Here is a 10,000-nt window from a genome sequence, read left to right on the forward strand (position 1 = left end):
AGCTATGTGCATGTATCTGAGCTATGTGCATGTATCTGAGCTATGTGCATAGTATCTTCTTGTGGGTTGCACTTGTATGACTGTTCAGACCGAATTACTTCTTGGTTGTAAGAAGGAAGATGGTAATTCTGGTTATGCTATAGATGTGTGATTGACAAGTGATTGATGGACAGCTTGACTAAAGCATATGGGAGAAGATCAGTGAAGCTGGGGAAAGACTGTTTAGTTAAGTGGGTATAAGATCCACCAACTGTAAATAGCAGAAACCAGTGTGGTAGCAAATGGAAAGAGAGAATGAAGTAGCAACATGTCTGTGAGTTACAAGTTGGGGGTGTGTTGGTAACTTCATGCCAAACTGTTTAGTAGTCTTTTTTTAGATGGAGTTTAGAATATCTATAGTGAGAGAAGTACTCCTTTGTGGTCTCACTGTAATTTTGTATTTATCTGTAATTATTGTTGAAAGCTGAAATATTTTCTGGTGTTGAAGAGGAAGGTCAATCTCTGTGATAAAGTCTGAGCTATATTAAAGATGTCAGGTCATGGGAAAGATCATCAATTATGTTAAGGCCAAGCATTTGTAGCAACTTTGAAGTTTTTAATTGTGTACTATTCATCTGTAGAGATGGTTGTTGTGGTACAATATTTCGCTGGTATGTGTAAAGGATTGTGCCTTTGTGTTGTTGAAGGAACAAGATTGGAATAATCCATTGAAAAACCTTTCTGAATTATAGGACATACTGTAGCGTGTTTCTAAAGATCTGGGTAGATTGCTGGGGGTGGGAGTGACAAGTATAGGGATAATTCTGGAGTATAAGGTCAAGGTTAGTGTCCTTGTTGGATTTAAATGACTGAAGTCCTACTTACAGAGCCATCAGGGTTGAATTGAATGAAGTTTCTGATACTTTAGTAGACATACTTTTGGCAAAAAACCTAAAGGATCATCTGCTATTTGAAAGGTGGGGGAATTTCCAGATTATGTAATGTATGGAGGAATCATTGACAGTTATTGTGCTGGGTAAAAGGTATCTTAACTGTATGAATGAGCGTTGAAGTGGTGAGCTGTGATAAGGCAGCTGAGTTGAGGAGGTACCAAAGGATCCAGGATATGGAGAGGAGTTTCATCGGTTGTGGATGTGCAACTGGTAGTTGAGATAAGGCTATGGTCAAATGAGCTGACAGATGGTAGAGGTTGCGTTTGGAGTGAGATGAAGGGTGCTTGAAGTGTTTGTATAACAGAGATATGTGTAGAGCATGAAACTAATTGATGTAGCAGGATGAGGACTGTAAAAGACGAAGGGGAAAGGTGAACTTCCTGCTGTGCATCTTTGGTTTCAATATTAGGGTTGATTGTTAGGGTTAGGGTTCCATGCCAGCATGGAAGGCGGACGTTGAATGATGATAATGATGATGTTGTTGGAAATAGCTTGGAACTTGTTATTGACAATTTTTGAATTGTTCTTTCTTTGTTTTGTATGTCTAGGCTAGCTGTGTCTCAGAGCCAAAATCTAATTGCTATACCTCATGACAACCGCAATGTACGATTGTATGATATACAAGGTGCAAGGGTAGGACGCCTACCAAAAAGTAATCGACAGGTAAGTAGTTTGAAATTCACTTTCACTCGATATTAAAACATTAACTCTCTTTTTTTGTGTTAATTTTTCACCAATAACACATTTTAAATTTAAATTCCTGGTCATATGAAATACATAAAAGTTATTTGGTATTAAAAAGTATCTCTTCTATAATATTAGGCTGGATTAAATGGTTTTATAAATTTTATTGCATGTGAATTGGAGTAAGTATTTTCTAGTTCCAGGATATGGAGTTGGATGTGGAATCTCTCTTTTTTTTTTAAAAAATTTTTTTTTTTTAGCAGGATTACTGAAAATTATTTAGGGGATTGAACACAGTGAGAGCTTGATTTTAAATTACTGAACTTATATTCAGTGTTTCAGCATGTCACACTTTAATCTCACACACATATGCTGTAGGTATACACACACATTATAGGTAAATACATATACATATATTATGTTATATACGCACACATTATATATATTATATGCACATACTGTGCATATATGTATACACACTTAAATGAGTTGATTGCTTTCAGAGGGACTTCCTAAAGAGAAGTCTTTATTTATGACATTTACAGAGAAATAAACACTTGATGCTGTTCACTTGGGGTGGGGTGCGGTGGGGACTCTTTTAACTTTTTAAGGAAGATTAAAACTTGTTAATTACTGGGGGGAAACTTGTTATTTCCTTGACTTAGCGTAGGGATTTGTTGCAACAATTGGTGAAGTGAAAAAAAAAATCTACTGAATAATCAGGTCTGCCTTTCTGTTGGATACCGAGTTAATTATTCAAACTTCACTGTATACACGAATGAATAATTTGAAAGGGCTATTATTTGCATATGAAAAATTCACAAGTTTGCATTCAATTGAATTTGTGATTAAAGGGAGCTAATTAGGTTGCTGCCTAGTTAACACCATAAAAGAACAGAATGGAATTTAGATTGAGGCCATTTAAGGTATTTAGCCAAATACGTGTCAGACAAGTAATAAATATCATTTACTCTTACTCTTTTACTTGTTTCAGTCATTTGACTGCGGCCATGCTGGAGCACCGCCTCTTTTAGTCGAGCAAATCGACCCCAGGACTTATTCTTTGGAAGCTTAGTACTTATTCTATCAATCTCTTTTGCCGAACCGCTAAGTTACGGGGACGTAAACACACCAGCATCTGTTGTCATGCGATGTTGGGGGTCAAACACAGACACAAACACACACACACATACACACCCATATATATATATATATATATATATATATATATATATACATATATACGACGGGCTTCTTTCATCTTCCGTCTACCAAATCCACTCACAAGGCTTTGATCGGCCCGAGGCTATAGTAGAAGACACTTGCCCAAGGTGCCACGCTGTGGGAATGAACCCGAAACCATGTGGTTGGTAAGCAAGCTACTTACCACACAACCACTCCTGCGCCTATTTATTAGTTATGAAAGAAGTAATTAATAGATAAATTATCTAATTAGTTAATTAGTGGATTAAATAATTATGTACTTTAAAGATTTAGTCTTTAAAGATTTAATCAGATTATGAATTGGTTTTTATGTAGTTTAGTTAAGAGAGTTGGCTAATGATTAATGTTAATGAGTTAAACTAAAGTTAATATAAAATGAGAAGAAAATATTAACTAATCTCACTTGAATTAACCAAATACTGAAAATCTACAAGAGAAAATAATTTTCTTAAAAATTGTCATACACATCATTTGTGAGTAGTCATTTAGTACTAAGAAGGCTTAATTACAGGTAGGTAAAATAGTCAGTTGAGATAAAGGTGATATGAAGTTGGTATAAAAGGCATACTAAAGTGTAAAGTGATATGAATTCTGTAAACTGAGAGGAGTTTTGGAAAAGTTTACAGATTTAAAAGGATCCAAGAAATACAGGAGTGGTTAATGTTTATAACATAAAAGAATATAAGGAAATCTAATCTATGTCAATTTAAGGAATTTAAATGTATTTGTCTATCAAGTACCTTGATTAGAGACTGCATATTGAAGCTGAAGCAGCAACATCATAGATGAGCCATTTAGTAAAACAAAACAGTGAAATTCATTTTAAATAGAATTTTTTCTTTCGTCAGTAATGGCGTGAGTGAAAACTTTGACATGTCATGAGATAAATTTTAGTTAAAAAGGAATTTGTGTTATAAAATGGTGGTTGTTCCATTCTATAAGACTTTGAAGCACATTAAGAAGGAAGAAGAAATGAATGAAAACGGAGTGAATGAATGAGTTGGGGAAATAATCAGGACATTTGTGCTGCCAGCCTTCAGTAAATTATTGGTTTGTTTGATGTCCTTTGGTTCGGATAGTTGTTTTATGTTCAGGTGAAAATAAGAGTTAGATTCAATTTAAGACTGTATAAAAGAGAGAAAAAAAAAAAAAAGATGAGGATATTAATAAACCATATGAAATTAGATTATAATAATAATTAATAAATGAAATTTTAGACAGGGAAATAATGTGATCGTTAAGTAAATAATTATTCTTGCCAGACTCCTAATTAACCACTAATAAATAAGTACTATTATAAACCAGTGCACTAATTAACCATTGATTTAATTAAAAAAAATACTTATTTCTTCTCTTTTAAAAACTGTTTCATACATTATTTTATCAAGCCATCTGAAATAGACAACTTAATTACCTCCCTTCAATCAAATCTTTACTCAACTTTGTTGAATGAATTTATCCTTTAAAACAGTTTTCTCAAATTGTTGTTTCAAACATATTTAAATTAATTATGGTTTTCCCGTTTTCCCCACTCCTTACTTGAGCGTAGCATCTCCTCCCTCATACTTTCATGCATATGGATGAGGATAGTTGTGTAAAGAAGCTGTCCTCCAACTGTGGAGGGAACCTGTAGAAGAGGTAGACCCAGAAAGACATGGGATGAGGTGGGAAAGCATGATTTTTGTATGTGAGGTCTCATGGAGGTGATGACAAGTGATTGTGACCATTGGTGATTTGCTGTGCTTGGGAAGACTTGTGAAGCCAAGTGAAATCACAGTTGTCTTCTGCTTTGGATACTCTGTAAAATATCCATTATTTAGACACAACACTTTCCAGTCATTACCTGGACATGAAACTTAGTCATGAAGCAATAGAGATCTTGCACTATTAATGTATGTATAATATCTATGTAATATAAGTGTATGCTTTTTATTGATAATTGGTAGAAGTTACAATGTGACTCAAGGGCTGAGAGTTTCATGCATTGGTACTTGTGTACACTTATATATATTGACACTTAAACACACACACACATCAGACATGTGCTGTCAGTAATTACTCAGGGTAGGCAGTTGGTGACTTTTATGTAATAAAGCACACAAAAAATAATTGAAATACAGGCACGTGACTGAATTGAAAGCAGATTTACTTCTGCCTTTATAGCATGTAAAAGAAAAAAACGTTGTTGTAGCTTAGATACCGAGATTGAAAAGCAGGGGCGAATTATGTCTACCAATCTAAAAAAAAAAAATTTTTTGTATTTTATGCATAGTAATCAGAGAAACCTCATAATTTTATTGAATTAAAGGTGCATATTTTGTCATAAAAGGAAAATGTTGTTATTGATCTACCTAGGCAGCAAGTCCCTGATACATATCTATATTTATCTATCTATCTATCTATCTATCTATCTATATATATATGTGTACACACACACACACACACACACATCCTTTTTTTCTTCTTCCTTTACCTTTCTTTCCTTGCCTTGCAAGTTACTTGGCAATCTTGTTAGTGCTGGTGCCATGAAAAAAGGCATACAGTACACTCTGAAAAGTGGCTAGTGTTTGGAAGGACATCCAGCTGTAAAAATCCATGCTGGATCCTGTCAAACCATCCAACATATATCAGCAAGGAAAACAAACATTAAAAGTAATGAGTGAGAGTGTGGTCTTACATATAAAATAGACTACTACCTCATTAATCATCTCCACTATCATTTTATATCTGCTTTCCATGTTAGTTTGAGTTGGTTGGGTTATCACAGTCCAAGTAATTTCTTATTGGGAGCGACTGCTTCAAAGAATTGCTGCTCATATGTGTGTCATTCTATGGCTGGATGCTCTCCCTGTCCCCAGTAACTTTACAGAATGTATAGGGTGCATTTTCAGCATTTGCAAAGTAACAAAATTGTCAGAAAATAAAGCCAGCCAATAAGCAGGTACAAAACCCAACCCAATGATCAAACACAGATATGAGACCTCATTGACACAGAAATATAAATATGTCACCCAGAGTTGTAATAGTTCTCACTTGAAAATCACAATGGAGTGAAACTTAAGTCATGTGATGAATATCTAATTTCAATAAACCATAAAATCTTTAACAGGTATTGAGCACTCCCCTTTCATTTGACTATTTTTCTTTCACTTCTCTTCTTTAACTCACACCTTTTCTTGCATTTTCATTTCTTTTGTTCACACATTCCTTTCATACCCTTACGCAAACTTCTATCACATCCTTCACATTTCCCTTGCTTTCCCTTTCATCTCACATCCACTTAACAATTACACACACACATATACACTAACACTTCACATCTCCACTAACCTACACTACTGTTATTCTTCAGTTGTACATTTTTACACACATGCCAAAATATCTCCACACTCCCTCCCCTCCATATGGATACACTTTTATACTTGTGTATATACTTCCATCTGCTTGTCCCCATAGAACTGTATTCCCACCTGGCTCCTTATCCCTCTCCTTTTTTTTTCTCTCTCATTTTCCCCCTTTCTCCTTCTTCTGATTTTTTCTGATGAAAGACTAACATCCAAAATGTTAAGACTCTTTCCCTTCCTTTTAAGCTTCAAGTTAGTACAGTATTTATTAAACCTTCCTATAGTGTTGTCTTTTTCTTTATTTCATTGTTTTGATGCCAGTGCCACCTGACTGGCACCCATGCTAGCAGCACGTAAAAAGCACCATCCAAGCGTGGCTGATGCCAGTGCTGCCTGACTGGCTTCCATGCCAGTGGCATGTAAATAGCACCCACTGCACTCTCGGAGTGTTTGGCATTAGGAAGGGCATCCAGCTGTAGAAACCTTGCCAAATCAGATTGGAGCCCAATGTAGCCTCCTGGCTTGCCAGTTCTCAGTCAAACCATCTAACCCATGCCAGCATGGAAAGCAGACATTAAACGACGATGATGATGTTGATGATGATTGTATTTACAATATATCTGTCTGTCTGTCTATTACAAAATGAAGATGAGTAGCAAAACTTCCATGTGGCACACTTAGAAAATTGGTAACCATGTTAACCCACAAACAAACTGTACATGCATGCAGTACACACACACACACACACACACACACACACACACACACACACTTCTGTTACTGCAGTTGTTTCTGAAATGTGTGGCTTCAGGTTCTTTTCCACTCTTTATCACCTCAGGTAAGTGTCTTCTTTGAAGTTTGGCTGACTGCTGTGCTATGAGTGAAATTTCTAAGAAACTGTGTAGAGATCTGTGTATAAATCTATCCATCTTCCTGTATACCACAGTTGTATGATGTTCTCAAAGTGTATCCATGTCAGTTTGGATATAAAGATATGTATATGCATATATATATATATATATATATATTTATACACACACACTTGCACATACATGTATGTGTGTATGCATGTTTTTGTGTGTTTGTGTCTTAATTACTGCCACTGTTTGATTCCTGGTTTCTGATTTCCATCTCATGTAAACAATATTTCTCAGAGTTTTGTGGTCAGTGAATTCAAATAGTTTATATGAAAAGCTAGGGTTGGCAGCATGAAGAGCATCAAGCTGTAGAATACTGCTTCACCAAATCATATCCAACCCTTATCAGTTTATTTTATCATTTGTCTGATTCAGTTATCTTTCTCATTACCCAAAGTCACTTCAGTTGACATCCATCCTTCATTCTTTACATTGTCCCTCTCCATTTACATTTTACAATGATCATCCCATCCCCTTCTATACTACTAACTTATCTCTCCTCCCTCTCCACCTAATCACTTTCTGTTGACTTGCTCATATCACTATGTGTCTCTTTTCTTTCACACTACATTAGTCTATCCACTTGCACTCTTGCAACGTATCCACCCACATCTTATCTCCCTTTCATCCTTCTCCTGTCTTCTGTATTATTATTAAGTGAGAGAGCAGTGCATGCCATCAAAGTGACACTGGGGTACAAATATATGAAGCCCATTATACCCATCATGACTACCTGTATGGTAAAGGTACATCAGGCACATGCATCACAACTATATGTGCATGACATGGTGATCCCATATCAAGATAAACAGTGCAAGACCTTGCAGGTGGGGCCCAATTAGAATTTTCTTCAGGTCAAGTAGCCCATCCTGCTCAAAAGATTTGTTTAAGATGTGTTTAAAGATGATGAATAAGGTTTGTTTAAGGATGATGAATGAAACACCTAGAGTTGAATTATTCAAACTCCAAAGAATTCTTCTCAGCACAAGGCTATGATGCTCCCTTACTACTTCTGCTCATGATCATGGATGCATATATCATCAGCCACTAAGAGACATGCTCAACTGGTTAAAGACAAGCAAATCTGTGGTATTGAACAGAATATTTGCTGTAGCCTTTCTTTTATACCAAGACAAAATATGTACATGATAACATTTCCAATTAGTTAAGATCAAAAGCCATGAGAGCCACTGCTTGGTACTGCATCAGGGCATAACCACTGCCTGGTACTGCATCAGGACATTATTATTATTATTAGGTGGCAAGTTGGCAGAACCATTAGCATGCCGGGCATAATGCTTAGCGGCATTTCATCCATATCTATGTTCTGAGTTCAAATTCCGCCAAGGTTGACTTTGCCTTTCATTCTTTCAGGGTTGATAAATTAAGTACCAGTGGAGCACTGGGGTCGACCTAATCAACTATCCCCTCCCCCAAACTTCAGGCCTTGTGCCTTTAATAGAAAGGATTATTATTATTATTATTATTATTATTATTATTATTATTATTATTATTATTATTATTATTATTATTATTATTCTGTTGTTCTTCACCTTTCTGTACTGCCATCTGTTACTCTTTCCAACTTTCCCTGAAAATACTCAAGAAGATCCTTACATTTTATCTCTTATGAGACACTGCTGTTGTATGGACACTTTTCCTCATCTATCTCAACTTCTCTGACTTTCAGAAGGAATGGTCAAGCTGGATATGTCAAGTTGAATCGGCTGATTAGTGATTGAGTGTTGAGGAATGTATTTATAGAGATTGGAGAAGATATTGTGGAAATGGTTCTGTAATTCTTCCTTTGATATTGTTTCATGTATTAGGGAAGATTTTTAGTAATCGATAGGGACTTGTGAAATTTTTGCTTTCTTCATTCTTGATAAACATAAAAATCTTCACATTTATTTCATTGTGTGTGTGTGTGTGTGTGTGTGTGCATGCGCACACGTGCATTATCATCATCATCATTTAAAGTCTGTTGTCCATGCTGGCAGGGGTTGGACAGTTTGACCAGGGCAATTAAGCTGTGGGGCTGCTCTAGACTACGGTCTGATTTGGCATGGCTTTTATGCTTGGATGACCTTCCTAATGCCAACGACTCTGGGAGTGTAATGGGTGCTTTTACGTGTCACTGGCACAGGTGCCAGTTATGTGACACCAACATTGGTCACATTGCCTCTGTGAGGCCCAGCACTCAAATAGTCCTTTTTATGTACCACTAGCATGGGTGCCAGTGTGTGTGTGTGTATGTATATATATATATATATAGAGTTATTAATATTTCTAAGTCTCTCTAAAGGAGACTACGGCAGCGGTACTGGAAATTAATAGTTATCGCCAAGCCAACATGGCAGTCCCAAAATTAGGACGAAAGCTGCCGTGAATTAGCTCCAAGAAGCCATCGCCTCTAGCTAGCTATGTGACACACGAAACCTGTGTCCTTTATAACCTTCGAACAGGGGAGGTCAGCAGTGTCCCCCTGCTGGTTTGGCATCTGCAGACTAGACTAGTTTCAGGGTGTTGCCCCTTGTCAATGCAGAGTAGCCAAGCCTTAGCCATATATATATATATATATGATGTCATTTAACATCCATTTTCCATGTTGGACAGTTTGACAAGAGTTGGTAAAACTGGGTGCTGTGCAGGACCCACTGTCTGTTTTAGTATGGATTCTGCAGCTAGGTGCCCATCCTAATGCCAGCTACTTTACTGAGTGAACTGGAGGCTTTTTACATCAGCAGTACTTTTTACACATACATACACACACACACACACTGGACAAGATAAATGTGAAGATTCTTATGTATATCAAGAATGAAGTATGTGCTTAGGAGATGAACATGAAAGCAAACATTTTCACAAATCCCTTTCACTTGATACATGAAAGATATCA

General features: G+C 36.4%; 1 protein-coding gene across 3 annotated transcripts in view; it reads left to right on the top strand.

Moving 5' to 3' along the window:
- LOC106879184 (WD repeat-containing protein 37) overlaps positions 1-10,000 on the top strand; it is a 141,523-nt gene that overhangs the window by 81,465 nt on the left and 50,058 nt on the right. For all 3 annotated transcript variants that reach the window (XM_052968596.1, XM_052968598.1, XM_052968597.1), the window contains one exon: positions 1,481-1,595. In XM_052968596.1, the coding sequence (XP_052824556.1) occupies positions 1,481-1,595 (115 nt within the window). The remainder of the gene's footprint in view (positions 1-1,480; positions 1,596-10,000) is intronic.

This window comes from Octopus bimaculoides, chromosome 6, assembly GCF_001194135.2.
Source record: "Octopus bimaculoides isolate UCB-OBI-ISO-001 chromosome 6, ASM119413v2, whole genome shotgun sequence".
Taxonomy (NCBI): Eukaryota; Metazoa; Mollusca; class Cephalopoda; order Octopoda; family Octopodidae; genus Octopus; species Octopus bimaculoides.